This window comes from Mytilus trossulus, chromosome 9 (genome assembly GCF_036588685.1).
Source record: "Mytilus trossulus isolate FHL-02 chromosome 9, PNRI_Mtr1.1.1.hap1, whole genome shotgun sequence".
Taxonomy (NCBI): Eukaryota; Metazoa; Mollusca; class Bivalvia; order Mytilida; family Mytilidae; genus Mytilus; species Mytilus trossulus.
In genome coordinates, this window is record NC_086381.1 from 57341550 (window position 1) to 57357977 (window position 16428).

General features: G+C 31.6%; 1 protein-coding gene across 2 annotated transcripts; it reads left to right on the top strand.

Annotated features, from left to right (window-relative positions):
* The first annotated feature begins 1890 nt into the window (after positions 1-1890).
* On the top strand, positions 1891-16213 carry LOC134684041 (uncharacterized). 2 transcript variants are annotated; one of them, XM_063543334.1, is made up of 4 exons: positions 1891-2004; positions 2305-2373; positions 3810-3858; positions 15988-16213. In XM_063543334.1, the coding sequence occupies exons 2-4, from the start codon at positions 2322-2324 to the stop codon at positions 16088-16090; spliced, it is 204 nt and encodes a 67-aa protein (XP_063399404.1). In that variant the 5' UTR covers positions 1891-2004; positions 2305-2321; the 3' UTR covers positions 16091-16213. The 2 variants fall into 2 exon arrangements, 1 of the variants encoding a protein (XP_063399404.1); XR_010101149.1 differs by lacking the exon at positions 3810-3858.
* Positions 16214-16428: the final 215 nt, after the last annotated feature.

A 16428-nucleotide genomic window follows, 5' to 3' on the forward strand; every position in this document is an offset into this window, starting at 1 on the left:
AAATTTAAATTTTAATGATAAACTAATGTTATGCAACATGTCAAGATACATTCAAAACAACATAAATAATGAGGTTGTATAAGCTTAAACAAATTAATAACTTGAATTTTCTGAAACAATTTATACCTGTGATTCCTGGAAATTGCACGCATATAGCATGTATAGGGAGATAAGGAAAAAACACAGAGCCGATAAAAACACTTTCTTTTATAAATATATGTTTATCTGAGTAATCTCCCCTTTGGGGGCAAAGTTGGAAAAAAGTAATCAAACCAAAATATTGTGTATTTTTTTTAGAAAATATAGTCTTTTATATGATAAAACACATCATTTTCTATATCAACATGAAAAGTCTAACACATTAATTACATAATACTTTGAAAATTGCATTTAACATGTTAAAGAAGTTGTATCTGCTACTTCAGAATCACAGACAGAGGAATCCACCTTAACATTATTTTAAAGAACGTTTTTAAATTTCCTTGGTATTGTTTGTTCTTATACTTTTAATATCACAACTATTACAAAAAGGTCCGATTAACAAGACACTTTACCATAAACTGTTATGTCGTACTGCTTATATTGATTAAACTCAGTTCATTAACCATTTACTATCACAAATATATAATTATAAAAGTGCATTTGTTTGTATTGATATTTCATTTACATCATGTGTATATAGTTTCTACATAAATCATACATTTTCTTATTTCCTGTTTCTAGTTGAAAAGTTTTCACTTCGAGCGCTATTGAATCTTGTAAATGAGAGACATCAAATATCTATGACCATACACACGATGATATTGAACAAGTTATTTTTGGTAAACAAACGACAAGACAAGACAAGACAACATAAATTGTGCACATGACAAGATAAGAATGTTATAATTACTACATGTATATATATATACAAGACATAAAGTTAGATATCAATACAATGGATTCCTTATTCATCCGATGCACATGTGGCTATTCCAGTATTCGTGTGGGTTCGTTTGAAATATGTTATGCGTTAACAAAGTTCAGCAGTATATTTGGACATACTCATAAGTGCTTCAGCTTGCAAAAATTGTTAGTTAAATTCTTTAACACGTTCTTTAATAATACAAGTGATACTCACTATGTCGTTATCAATTTAGTAAACTGTATTTTACTGACAAGATTATATAGCACTCGAAGTCAAAAGAAAACGCAATTATGGCTAACCAAATTACTATAAAAACTTCTAAATAAAAATGTTGCAAAATATATCATTAAACAGCCAATTCTGAAATAGAATATAATTGAATTTGTTAATGCAACTCTAAAATAGTTATCTTTGATATTATTTAAAAACAACGAGTTAAATTTGTTTAATGTATACCGACTTATCACAATGGTGCAATATTCTTAACGGACACAGAGTGGCGCCATTTATATTTAACTCAGTGAATCTTAATTAGTTACTCTTAGCTTATCTGTGGTAACTAGTGATAAATAAACTGTAATTCGAGTAAAATGCAAGCCTCAATGTTGCCATTATGGTTAAAAATCGAAATCCAAATAAATACAAATTATAACAAAACGTCAGCTGACGGATACTAAAGTTGAAAAATTCAAATATAAATGATATATGTTTGACAATTGTTAACTAATCTTGTTGTTTTAAATTAAAAGAAGATGATATTGTCTCAGTAAAAGATAGTTATATAAAATACATTTACAAATTGGTTTTGGCCTTGACCATGTTGACCATCTCATTGTTTATATATTTTAAATTGTTTCTTGACATGTTTCATAACAGTACTTAATTGTTAATAATTAATTTTGTAGAGAAACAAGGATATACAGACGGAAAAGTGCATTTTCTGAAATTAAGATGCATGAATCGTGTGAAGGAATATTAACCATGAAAGGACCTAAAGCCGCAAATCAGGATCATACTTTTTTTCCGAGTCATGAATGAAAACTGGAAAAACAGCAGATTTTGTCAACGTCTTTCATACACTGGTTGTATTTTGTTATGTAAGTACATATTAAATAGAATTTAATGTAGCATTCAATGCATACTTTATGAATTATTGATAACCAGAAAGTGTTGTACAATTTTATTAAGCAAAATAAGATCTTCAGCTGTATTCACAATGCACAACGCCAAAAGCATTCAGCATTATGTAATCTGTAAACATAAATTAACATGCACAAAAAGTACGATAATCTAGGAGAGACACATAGTTGCGCTACCGTTTCGGAAACCATATTGAAGACAACGAAGTATTCAATAGTATGCCATCATGTACAAAAAGATCTGTTTGTTTGTTGTAGAGAGAGCAAATTGAAAGATGAAGGTTTCTATTTGTTTATTCATCTGTCTGTTGTTCGTGTCCGTTGGAGGTAAGACAACTTAAGAACTTCTTTCAAATTTAAAGTCCAAATATTTTTTGATACTGTGTTTTATTCTCTTTTGGAAGGATCCTTATCAACAGTAAAAGACATAATGCTTACAAACAAATTTCTAGAAAAACAAACACAATTTAATACTGATAGGTTTGTATGAAATGTTTCTTCAATCCTCTTTTATCTACCCATTTCAAGTCCACTGATCGCAGAAACAATTAAGTTATGTGTATACTGTTGGAGACGTATGCTGAACTCAAACAATTTACTATTTGCCAAAAGCCAACATCTCCGACATATATCTTACTTTTACTGTGATTTCTATTACTTTCTTAAGGAAATGTAGGGTTTTATGTGAGGAGAACAAGAAAGATTAGAGGAATGGGTACTGTTAATCATTACCTTTCACCCAAAACAAAATAAATGTAGCCCATTTCGTTTTGAATTATCAGAAAAAAATATTTGGTCTTTTTAAGACAGAACCTAAATTGAAACATAGCAAAAGCTATACCTTTATCGTGTTTATATCAAAGAACAAAAATAAATATAAAATAACTGAAAAATGTGTTCTACCCAAATAGATCTAGAGAGCTAGCTTACAGTTAGCTCTTTTATTTTTTTAGATGCAGTTTCGGTAACATAGTTCCTTAAGGTTGCAGTCTTGTAATTAACTGCTCCATAGGCTTACATGCAAAATAGCTGAAATAAAAAAATAAAAAAATGCTACATAGAAAAAAAATTTCATGTTCATATCATGTATGTACTAATGTGAAATTGTGATTTAATCAAAAAAATGGGGTCTTGCCACGAAGAATAAAAAGTTACGCAATCCTGAAGTCAAAACATTTTTTTTCTACTTTCTGTTTGCTATTTTTAGAAGGCCGCACCACTTCCAGTAAACATGATATCCTTCTACTTTCCTGGATTGATATCCCCAAAAAGATGCAAGTTTATATATATGTTTCAATTCAGCATAAACCTATAATCAAACAGAAAAAAAATCAGAACAAAATGCACTATTTTGTTTCCCTCCATGTTCTGACATGCACCGGAATCTGGAATTGTAATACAAGACTGGTACATTAAGTATTCATGTAATATTTTCTTAAATCGTTAGCAATAAATGGATTTATGTATGACCGTTGCTGATGTAGGTTGACCCAGAAGCTTTTTCCCATGTGAGATATTCTGCTCACGACAGATTATAACGTAATCTTACCTTAACGGGTGAATATCTATTTAATTTCGCCATTTTCTTGGTATATAACATAAAATATATAACCCGTGATAAAATGAAGATTGCCATGGTAAGTGAGTTTTCATAAGAGTTATCGTTCTTTGTATAGTTTTAACTATATTATGTTCCGATATTGTTTTGTAATAATAATTTGAAAAAGTTTCGTTATTTCTTAGAAACAATACTTTACTTCAAGTTAACATGGCACATGACGAAATCTTCGAAGACTATGGTCTTGCTCATAAGTAAGTTGAGTTGTATGGGTTGTTTACATTTTGCATCGAGTTTAAATCATTTTGAGTCTCTTAATGGTTGATTGAGTCGGTTTGAATACAGTTTATTTCAATCGAAATACTAAAGTAATTGAATATCAAAAGGACATGCACATTGGATAAAATCTGCACCGGTAAATAGAAGTAACAAACATATTCCTTGTAACATTAATTGTATTTTAGATTATTATATCATTCTTAACAATCCAAAAGACGTGATCAAGAGATAATTTCATATACAAATATATTTTAAGGCGATTAGATTCAAAAGTGAAACACTGAAATATTGTAGGAATATTCTTGTACCGTATAATGAATTTCTTTACTCGGTGAATACAACTGACCACACAAACCAAAACTCGAAATACACCACAATGGTAAAGAAAAAACGGGGGAAAACTACTTTTAGAATAGTGGTGGATAAAATCAATCGAGGAGATTTAAGATCTGCTAACATCATCAAATTTAACCAAAAAACAAATACTCTATTAATGAACAACATGTACAAATAAAGATGATTTCCTTGACTCTCGGTGTGTACAGGTGTTCAGATTTCATTAGTTTTTTTAGCAATCTACCACTTGCAAAGCTTTATAGCATGTTGATTTGAGCAATCGTAAAGTATGAAAATTAAGAAAAGCTATTTTGATGCATTTAATTTTTGGCCCCAAAATATAGCAGTTTTAGAAAATTGTGAAAATGTAATCTTTAAGCTATATTTTGGAAAGTAAAATGCGTGTGTTACATAAATATGAGCTGTTTTTGACAATACATTGCACAAATATCGCGTTCTAGCATCATTAAGTCATGCTAAATTACGGAAATCTTCAAAATTTTAGCATTTTGGTTAATTTTTAGATGATTTCCGTTTAGAATGAAAGTGGCCGCATTCGTGTTCATTTATGATACTGAAACGTAAGTTGTATTTAACTATAATACAAAACATATATAAAGATAGAGGATGAACACGCACTTTCATTTTTGACAAAAACAATCTGAAAAGTGACAACAAAACATCGTATAGTGAGCAATGTCAAGACGACTGACCCTTTTGTTGCATTTCAACTATCATTTTTATTATCATTCATCATCCATGATTGACATTTTATTACATCACAAGAAACCAATGATATTTTAAAACTAATAGGAAAATGTAGGTTAACGCCGCTAATATAAACAATGACACAACTTTTATAAAAGAAGTTAGTTCTAATTTCTTCCACGTTGCAGGTATTTTATCTTACAAAAGGCAATAGCCAACAATATGTTTATACATCCGTAAAAATTTTGACGGGACACATGGTATAGAAATGCCAGCGTCCGTCTGTCCGTCGTAAACATGGTATTATTCAAAATCATAAGACGACGGGCGTATCATGCGCTCGTGGCGCAACTGTTTATTTTGGTTTTTTTTTATATTTTTTATAAACTTTATTAGAGAAATGACGGAATGACAGCAAATACAATGGAATTTCCAATATAATCAATATTTCCGAATGGCATAACTATTTTAAAGAATAGTTGATATGCACTGATTTTCGAGCGTGGCCATACGATATCAGTTTGATAGAAAGTTAACAAGAATTGTACACTTGAAAAATTTAATTAACTAGAAGGACCGGAAGGACAGACAGAGGAATGGACGTGCGATATTTTATGTACGCGCTATATGGTGAAAAAAATATAGTTATTGACCAACGCTATGAGTGAAGGCTTTTAATCGCAACTAATCGAATCGTATTTGCCAAATAAAAAAAATGAAAGTTATAGTTTCATTGTTCATGTTGTTTGGACAAAAGCATTCTTTAGCACATTGAAGACTTCTCCTTTATAAGATTTTGCTTTTGTTTTCTGACCACATAAAACAGAAAGATGTGGTATAATTGCCAATGCGACAATTCTCAACACGAGACAAACATGACACAGATATTAATAACTATAGGTCACCGTACGGTCTTCAACAATGATCACACCCCATATCGCATAGTCAGCTATAAAAGATCACGAAATAACAATGTAAAACAATTCAATGAGAAAAGTAACGGCCTAGTTTTTGTGCTACAATTTATGTACAACAAAAGAAGTTCCGTTTGCAGGATAATTCTGATGTCAAACGTAATTCGAATTCGATTCGCATTAACTAATTCGAATTAGTTTAATTCGCATTCAAAATGTTTTACGTACTTATGTAAAGCAAAATTATTTGATCCGGAGGAGAAAATGTCACAGTACGTAGTTGTTGTTATTTTTTTTGTCCGGAGGAAAAAAAATTCCCTGGGATATTTTTTCCTTTGCTGTGAAATTCTATCTGGGTAGTTAACTTTTTGAATAGTTATTAGTAAAACTTATCCTTAAAAAATACTATGAAATGATAATAGTGTATTTGAAACAAAGCGAAATTGTTAAAAAAATGTATTATAATGGGTAATAATTTCACAAATTATCCTTGAAAAAATTTCCTGAAATACTCAAGTCAATATATATATCATATTTTTAAAAAGAAAACTATCATGAAACATAGGGAAGAAACCCAGAAGTAATTTCAAAGATCGTAATTTTGAAAATAATATCATGATTAAATAAGGTTAGTGAAATACATGTAAAAGTGACTTGTTTTCAGATCTCAGTACAAATATAAATTTAAATGTAAGGTAGAAATATAGTTGCATTACTTCTGTTAACAGTAATAGGAGAATTTGATTATGATGATATTTTAAACTATATAAATAGTTTTGTCTGAGGACAGAGATGTAGTTGTTGATTATATGGAAATCAGATAAATCATAGCATAACAATATATTGGAACAAAAGCATGGTTAACAGCTGGATAGTTTTTTACCTGTGAAATGTTATCTGTCTTTTTAAATCAAGTTTTAAGTCATCTTTGTATATAAATGAAAAAATTAAAAAATCAGATTGAAGGAAAAATTTCACTACATACAAAAATAGATTCAGAAATATAGTATATTAACATCTTTAAAATACTTTATCATAATTACCTCCCTTTGATAAATTATGCAAATTTGGTCTACCTCTGTGAAACATTTTATAATTATAGTCAGGTATATATTGATTGTGAGTAACATACGTAGTAGTTAATGGGACTTTATTTCTCACGGTTCTGTGAAATATAGCATGGCAAATATATACCGGTACATACTCAGTGTATATAAAGTGCGAATCCAGCTTGTTTATTTTTACTGTTATATGCGGGTATGTCTATTGTAGAATAAAGGATCATGGGAAAACTGTATTTGTTTACGTTTTGAAAATATCAAGTTAAAGGATTTTAAGTTAAGTTTTAACATATTTTCATTGTGATATGTCTTTATAATATACAAACATAGCATTAAAGTTCAAATAAGTGTTATAAAAGCATCATAATATAGCATATCGATTATTGAAAGCGATCCATTTTAACTATAGATGCGATGAATTATCACTGTTAGTGCAGTCATTATTAATGTAGAATTTTCAAAGATGCGAGGAATTTTTATTGTAGAATTATGTGATAAATGCACTTGCAACAAATGAAAAAAAAACTTAGTTGATGACTTTAGGATTTATGATACATGTATTTTCAAATTGAAATACAAACTCCTCATTCATTTCTCATCAAATATAGTATAGCTTTTCAAACTTGTAACAAAAGCGATTCTCAAAATGTCATATTGTATTTTTCAGATTACGTTTCTCCTTGATTTTAACTTATATAGGGAATCACTGGAGCGTGACAGCAGCGGGCCCTCTTAGGCAGTCAGTGGGCCCCTACTTATGAAAAATTCTAGATCCGCGAATTGATACTACCGCAGAGGTAAAACCATGCACATTTGGGTTATTGTACACGAAATGCATGCTACAATTCATTTTTGTTGATTTTAGACCCTTTGGAACTCTATGTGGGCTAGGCAAAAAATCCCCAAACTAGAAACACGGTTAGATTCAGCATGTCAACGAATTCCAAATATCTATATTAAAGGACTTTTGTCTATAAATTTGGACCCCACAAAATTGAAAAAGGGACCAAAAATATAAAAAAAATGCATGCATCGGATACATTTGTTATTGAAAGGCATGACTGTAACAATAGGATGAATATACAAAAATATCTTATTCTGGGGTCTCATTGGGGGGTTCTGATCCCGGATCCCGCTTACTGTTTTGGCAGATTCCCGTATTCCGCTTATTGTTTTGTCAGATTCCCGTATCCCGCTTATACTATGAAGTTCTAATTTTTTGTAATTATCCGTGTCCCGCTAGACTTCATTTCCCGTTTTTCACTACACAATCATTTGACTTCCACCTGTCACGCTTGCAAAAAATCGGCAATCCGGCGTGACGCTTATACCCATATGCGACCCACTATTTTACTCTACTAGTATTTTGATTATATTAAGCCCATTATAAATATATTAAAAAAGTAGCGTAGATTTTTTTTATCCCTTTTTATCCCGTCTCGTTTCGTTTTTGAGCCATATATAGATGTCGTATGTGACAATGAGACAACTCTCCATCCGAGTTACAATTTATAAAAGTAGACCATTATACGTCAAGATACGGTCTTCAACATGGAGTCTTGGCTCACACCGAACAGCAAGTTATAAAGGGCTCCAGTGTAAAACCTTTTAAACGGGAAAACAAAGGTGCAATCTATATCAAGATGTACGTAATTAGTGGTGAAGTGTCATGGAAATGGATAAGAACAAATAAGGATAAAGATCCCTATACGCTTTATGAGAAACTAAATGGAATACATTTGAAATAAATATTATTTCTATTGAATTTATTATAGTGTTTTAAAACCAAACTTTCCTCCGTAAGTTAAATTTTATCAAATCTTTCTCTTACTTTATCTATTGTTTGAGCAAGTCGGCTAAATTAAGGCTTTACAGCTAATTTCCTAATGTATGTAAAGCAAAACTTTGGTTGGCTTGCTTGCTTTGTTTGTATAATTGTTTATACAAACTTTGTAAATAAGATTGACATTTTAAAACAATATGAATAGGCATAGCTTTACCTGTATTTTTAATATTTGAATTAAATTGGGTGTTATCATAATGATTATCCAATAAAAAAAAAGCAAGCAAATCAACTAAAGTCTTGCTCTACATGCTTAAAGAAATGAGCTGTAATAGATAGAAAAAAAAAAATTATACAGTGAAAATGCACCGCATATACAATACTAATGATTCGCTCCACAGTGAAAGTGAAATAATAGTATCATTATTCGACAGTAAACATCACTAGCATTACGAAATCATCATAGTGGAATTTAGTTAAATATGAAGAAACTGAATGACAAAACATATTCTACGTTATACAACTTTAATAATTGTATTGAAATGAATATTGTTTACTGCAACAGCATCTCAACTGTTAGTTATAAAGCACCTGCACGATCTGTTCGTGAAATGTCCTAAATATTTGAACCTATTTTGGTATATATTTCACAGCTGGATGGCTTTAGGCGCGATAAAACCCCGCTCGCATCTCTAACTTTGTTTTATTAGTATTATGTATTTCTGAACATATACATTTTAACTAATTTTCTTCATTTTCTTCAAAAATTAAAAAAAGTTCGTCTGTTTATTTATCATTCTACATTAGACATTTATGGCATATACAGTAAAAATGATAATTTAGGATCCGCACTTTACATACACTGATACTATCCGCATAACACAGATAGATTTTCACTCCTCTGGTAAAAATCAACCTGTGAAATACCATGCCTGGAAAAAAATTACCAGGACAAATTATCCTCAGGATGAAATATCACCGAGGAACAAATAAACCGTTACACTAACGTAAATTCTAATGCGAATTGCAATGCGCGTTAAATTTGATTTACTGTCCAAACAACGTTAACTTTCGTATCAACAAAACCGGATTTCCCAGTGATTAAAACGTGAATAAAAGGATTTTAAGGAATATTTGTAATGACACAGCAGCCCATCAAACAAAACAGAATAAATCTAGAGGTCAACATACGGTATGAAACAATACACGAGTGTGTACTGTAAATGTGCCTGTATGTCAATTTCTAAATTGCCGAGTCTTTAATTTTAAAAGCCGTAAAAATTATCAACAGTCCGTAATAACTTTTCTTGAGATGTTTCTCACTTAGACCACAAACAGAGAGAGGGATTTGTTATTCACATGATATTTCCTGAACTAATATTTCCAATTTATAGATAGTAATTTACACATGTTACAAGCAATATTTATACATCTGAAAAATGTCTCTGGTCATTTGCAGAGATAACGTCGAAATTGTCTGCCAGCGACGTCGGGAACTTTAGCGCTAACGTTGAGGTTACAAAGGGGGACGCAACTTTTAGGATAAATCGCGTTTATCATGGAATCACGAACGGTGACCTATATTTTTTATTTGGGATTTGGAGAAAGCATGACAAAATGCAAATTATGCAGAAAAATTATAAAAATGACATTTTCAGAAACAGTTTATTTCTCTTTTTTTAGGTTTAAAAAAATACCACTTTCAGCATCTCGTCCGCAATGACAAGCAAGGCTTGAAAAATTGTATAGTTACTCATGTAGTGATTTATTTTTTTCCTTTTCGTCACTTATTACAGTTTCAGATTGAACCCGATCTTAATAATTTACGACGAAAAATATCTGCTTCAAATTGTTTTTAACATTGCCTAATTTTATTACAAAATTGCACAAATCCCCAATTTACAGCCTCAATTTTCTTAAAAACAAGCACGGTGACCTATGTTTTATTTTGTGTCTTATTTTATAACTTGCCAAGACCTACAACACATTACAAATTTATAAAAATTACATTTTATCGAGAAACTGTATCGGATGCCCTTAAGTGTTTAAAAAGTTTCCAAAAACTTTCGTTAGATGAACCTGAAAGGAGTAGGTCCGGTAAGGGCCGATTTTGGCCTCAAATTTCCGGTTCATCTTACGAAAGTTTGTGGACACTTTTTAAACACTTAAGTGTCTATTTCAAATGATTCGATTAGTTTAAGTGAAAGATTTTAATTGATTTAGTCATTCAAAACGTTCTGATTCAATCTCAAATATGAAAAATCTATCAAATATGCCAAAAAGGTAACTTTCAAGATGTTTTTTGTCAAAAATGAAAGTGGCCGCACCCGTGGTCATCCTTAACCTTTATATATGTTTTGTATTATCATCAAATACAACTTACATTTCAATATCATAAATGAACACGAATGAGGTCACTTTCATTTTAGACGGAAACCGTCTAAAAATTAACCAAAATGCTAAAATTTTGAAGATTTCAGTAATTTAGCATGACTTAATGATGCTAGAACGCGATATATGTGCATTGTATTGTCAAAAACAGCTCATATTTATGTAGCAGAAGCATTTCACTTTCCAAAATATAGCTTAAAGATTACATTTTCACTATTTTCTAAAACTGATATATTTTCGGCCAAAAAGGGGTCTTATTGAACTTACAACTTTGAGGCCAAAATCGGCCCATACCAAACCTACTCCTTTACTGATTATTATCATCATTTTCAAAGCACTCGTTGCAATACCATTGCTGGTTGACTATTAGTTCACGACGATTTCATTAGCTCAGTAGTCCGTGTTTTTTGTACTGACATGATTTAACGTTTAAAATTGTTCGTGTAAATTATATGTAGAGATTATTAAGAAACTACGGTTCCAACTCCTACCGGTAAAAAGTAAAATCACAAAAATACTGAACTCAGAGGAAAATCAATTTGGAAAGTCCATCATCACATGGCAAAATCAAAAAACAAAACGCATCAAAAACGAATGGACAAGAACTGTCATATTCCTGACTTGGTACAGGCATTTTCAAATGTAGAAAATGGTGGATTAAACCTGGTTCTATAGCGCTAACCCTCTCACTTTAATAACAGTCTCATCAAATTCCGCTACATTTACATGATGCATTAAATAAATAGTCACAATTAATAAAATAGTCAAAATATGGGTACATCAGTCATCATCGTATAACAACCTCAAAAGGAACAATTTGACAGGACACAAAAACATCTACTATCTACGAACACATGGATTGATTTGAGTATCTGACGTCAGAAAAATTATATATGTCACATAAATTTGTCGTTCAATGTGCATACAATAGTTATTGAAAGTACCAGGATTATAAACAATTTTAAAATTTACATAGGCAATGAACGCATACAGGGTTAAAAAATCATAATATGTAAGAATAAATTAAAGAAATAGACGGAGATTCAAACTAGTCCAAAAGTTGTACATAGAATTTATGAGAATCTAAAACTTTTAAAAGGAACAATTTAACAGGACACAAAAACATCTATCTACGAACACATGGATGATTTGAGTGTCTAAAGTCAGAAAAATTATATACGTCACATAAATTTGTCGTTCAATGTGCAAACAAACAATTTTAAAATTTACATAGGCAATGTACGCATACAGGGTTAAAAAATCAAAAGTATGTAAGAATAAATTAAAGAAATAGAAACGAGATTCAAACTAGTCCAAAAGTTATAATAGAATTTATGAGAATCCAAAACTTTTAAAAGGAACAATTTAACAGGACACAAAAACATCTAATATCTACGAACACATGGACCGACCTGAGTGTCTGACGTCAGAAAAATCACACACGTCACATAAATTTGTCGTTCAATGTGCATACAAACAATTTTAAAATTTTCATAGGCAATGTACGCATACAGGGTTAAAAAATAAAAAGTATGTAAGAATGAATTACAGAAATAGACCGAGATTCAAACTAGTCCAAAAGTTATACATAGAATTTATGAGAATCCAAAAATTGTTAATTCCACTACGCCATTGATTGATTTTGACGTTTGTGGTTCAACGTATATAGTAATTCATAATAGAAATATATCATAATGACATATTATAGACAAATATCATACTGACGGGATCTTTTAAAGTACAGAGTCACGTTATAAGCACAAAAGAAATACAAAGAGTCACATATACAAAACAAATCACCAAAAAATGAAAGCCAATACAAACACATTGACGAGATGTATAAGTACCGAGCCACGTCAAACGGATATCATATAAAACCATTCAACAGTAAAAGTAATCTTAATAATAGAACAAAAACAAATAAAAGAACAATAACACATGTCGTTAAGATGATACACAACATCAGTACGCAGAATCTATACATCAAGACCATCGTGTATTATTTGAGAAGTTGATACGGAATATTTATCAACAAGGTCTTGGTACCTTCCGATGAACTTTTTTAGAAAAAGGACGAGACGTTCTTTGACATACCCCTTGTTCATCAACTTTCTACTAAGACACTGATGACGTTTTACAAAGTCTGAGTAGGAGCTGCAAGCTCCTGAATATCGAATAAGTTGGGAAATATAGATCCCATATGCAGGTGAAGTTGGTATATTGCTACTAAGGTGGGGGAAATTTATAATTTCGAAATTAAAATCGTCTCGTTTGTCATTGATTCTGGTACTGAGATGACTGTGTAAGTCAAATTCGAGATATAAGTCTAAAAATGAGGCGGAGGAAGCCGTGTCTGTTGTTTCTTTAATCTCGAGTTCTGTGGGATATATTAATGGAACCCAATCAGAAAAGTTCGGATTGTTTAAGGAAAGAACATCATCAATATATCTCAAAGTGAAATTAAATAATCTGGCTTCTTTGATCCTCTTGTTTTTGACAAGTGTCTGGAGGAACTCCGATTCATATGAAAATAAGAAGAGGCGCACAGTTTGTTCCCATAGGAAAAGTCTACCTCCAAACTCAACAAATATGTTGTCGATAAGAAACTCCAGCATACTGACTACTTGCTCTTCTGTGTAGCATGATTTACCTTTTTGTTTGTCACTATTAACGAAATATGCTTTATGAAATCCCAAAGTAATAAATTTATAGCGTATGCTACCATTTTTATGTTGAAAGGCATTGTGGATAATTTCTTTTAGGCGATTTTTCAATTTTACATGGGGAATGGTGGTATACAGGGTTGAAAAATCAAAAGTTTTGATGGAACTTATTTCAGAAAAAGACCGAGATTTGAAATCGTCTAGAAGTTCTTTAGAATTTTTAAGAATCCACATATGGTTAATACCACTACGCGAGTAAACAGTTTCACAGTATTTCTGAAGACCCTCTTTCACTGCGGACAGAATTTTAGTCAATCTAATAGACAATTTTTTAGTGGAACATGAAGATGAGCCAGCAATATACCGTTGTTTGTACGGAATTTTATGAAGCTTTGGTATCCAATACAAACAAGGTAAGTCCTCCGATTTTGTGTTCAATGTAATGTTTATTGAAGCCATGAAGGACTTATGATTTGCTAAAATCTCATCCTTGTCAAATGATATGTCTTTGTATGTGGGATTACCTGAGTGCTCCGTTATACCCAATTCTTTTACAAGACATTCGTAGTAATACGATTTACATACAAAGACAATATTATTTGAAGCTTTGTCCGCAGGAACAACAACGTACTTATCATGAAGAGTTGATAGACATTTCATGACCTCTTTGTCTCTGAAAACGGACTTTGGTCGATCGTTCACACAGTTTTTCAACTTGTGAATGCGACGTTTTATCAGAGACCTGATAGTTTTAACCCATTCTGACAAAGTGTCCAGTTCAACTTCTTCTCGCTTTGCCCATGCTCTGGCTTAGTCCTCAATAGAATCCATAATTATTTTAAAGTTATGGTTCCAATTGATGTGTTGGGGTTCTCTAAACTTAGGACCATGAGAAATCACCTTTAGGAGATTTTCATGTTGAATTATATTTAGATCCCCAGTTATAACATGACCAGAGGGGCTGTAATTATAAGGCGAGTGGGAACAGTCACATGTCTGAGGGTTTTTAAGGTATTGTTCTAAGTCAAGGTCCTGTAATGCCTGTTTATAGTTAAATATTTTAGGTGCAATGGTTTTGGTGTAACTGTAGGATACAATAGGAACAGACTGATTTTGAAAATAAATAGGCATTTTAGATGTTACCTCCTTGTGATGTAGCACGTTGCAGATATTGATTGCATCGATTCCTCTATTGGCAAAATTAACAGGGAGGAATATCCTCTTTTCTTCACGTAAAGGTTCAGATCTTACTGGTTTGAAAAGACAGAAAAGAGCTACATCACAAATAATACTGACTAGTCTGTATATTGCAGAAAATGTATTGGTGCCTCCTTTGTCAAGTGCATTCTCTCTCAAACGTTTAAGAAAATTAACTGGCAGTGAAAAGAGAATAGTTCTTATGTAATGTAACCCTAGTGGATGATGAAGATGTGAAAGAAGGTCATCAAAGCTCCCAGATGGTGATCTAGATTTGGAAGACTTTTTTACATTAGGCCGATGGTAATTTTTTTGCCCATGACTACGTTGTTGTCGTAAGGTAGTATTAAATAAACCCATTACATTAACATCACTGCAGGCAGGACTTGACAAATTTCCTACTCCTTTAATATTGTCATTGCAACCATATGGCATTGCAGTCCCTAACTCCCTTATCCAAAAATGTTCTTATCTTTGCGGAAGGGAGTACTTAGTACAGGGCTATTTGTGTTGTAATAAATTTTCTCAATGATGCGTACTTTCATAGATAAAAAAGGATCATGGTCCGGTTGATTAAAATGGTTATAAAGAACCCTAAATTGAGGATCTTTATTATCAGACCGGTGTTGATTCATTCTTTTACGCAAAGTTTGACGAGTTTCACCAACATAAAGAAGTCCACACAAAGTACATTCGATTCCGTACACGACATTGTCCGTGGAACAGTCCAGAGGCTCGAAAGATTTAGTATAATAGTAACAGGTAAACTATCCTTTTGAGATGAATTTGTCTTTTCATCATAAAACTATTCATTTAAGTTCGTTTGTAAACCTAATTGGCTTTTCAATTTGCAGATTTTTGGCCAAGTTTTGTTCGAATACTGAAGGAAAATATGTAATCAGTATTTGTACCCCATGCATTCCTTTAACAAGTGATAAGCACAGTAACAAATGATACACTGATATCACAAATAGACGAAAAATGTTATTGTAGATTACTTTCGAAAGTTATGTAAATGGAACTTTGTATTCTATTTGATGTTTTGTTTTAGGCTGGTAAAAAGAGCTCCATGTGAAGGAAGACGATGCAAAACCGAACGCAACTGCTGTAAGGGTTGGGTTTGCATTTCAAAGACATGTCTAGCCCTTACCTAATGAGTTTGCTTATCCATTACTTACAAATCCTATAAATCTGAACTAAAAATGTATTATCTGTTTAACTAAAGGACGTGTAATAACTAATATCAGATGAAAAGAAATAAAAATCTATATTTCTGTTTGAAAGATTTTTTAAACTTATTTATATGCGAAACACTGAAAACAGCTTTCAAAAATTGGTAAAGGTATTTACAAGTTGAAAGTAGTAAACAGATTACACAGACACAGGGTTGAAATAAGAACGACAATAAAATTGAGAATGGAAATGGGGAATGTGTCAAAGAGACAACAACTCGACCATAAAAAAAAACAGCAGAAGGTCACCAACAGGTCTT

What these genes read in the sequence shown, in the direction of transcription:
- LOC134684041 (XM_063543334.1), top strand. Translation starts at nt 2,322, where the DNA reads ATGAAGGTTTCTATTTGTTTATTCATCTGTCTGTTGTTCGTGTCCGTT. An exon ending in GTTGTTCGTGTCCGTTGGAG is followed by an intron (nt 2,374 to 3,809) that starts GTAAGACAACTT and finishes CTTTACTTCAAG; the next exon opens with TTAACATGGCACATGACGAA. An exon ending in GACTATGGTCTTGCTCATAA is followed by an intron (nt 3,859 to 15,987) that starts GTAAGTTGAGTT and finishes GTTTTGTTTTAG; the next exon opens with GCTGGTAAAAAGAGCTCCAT.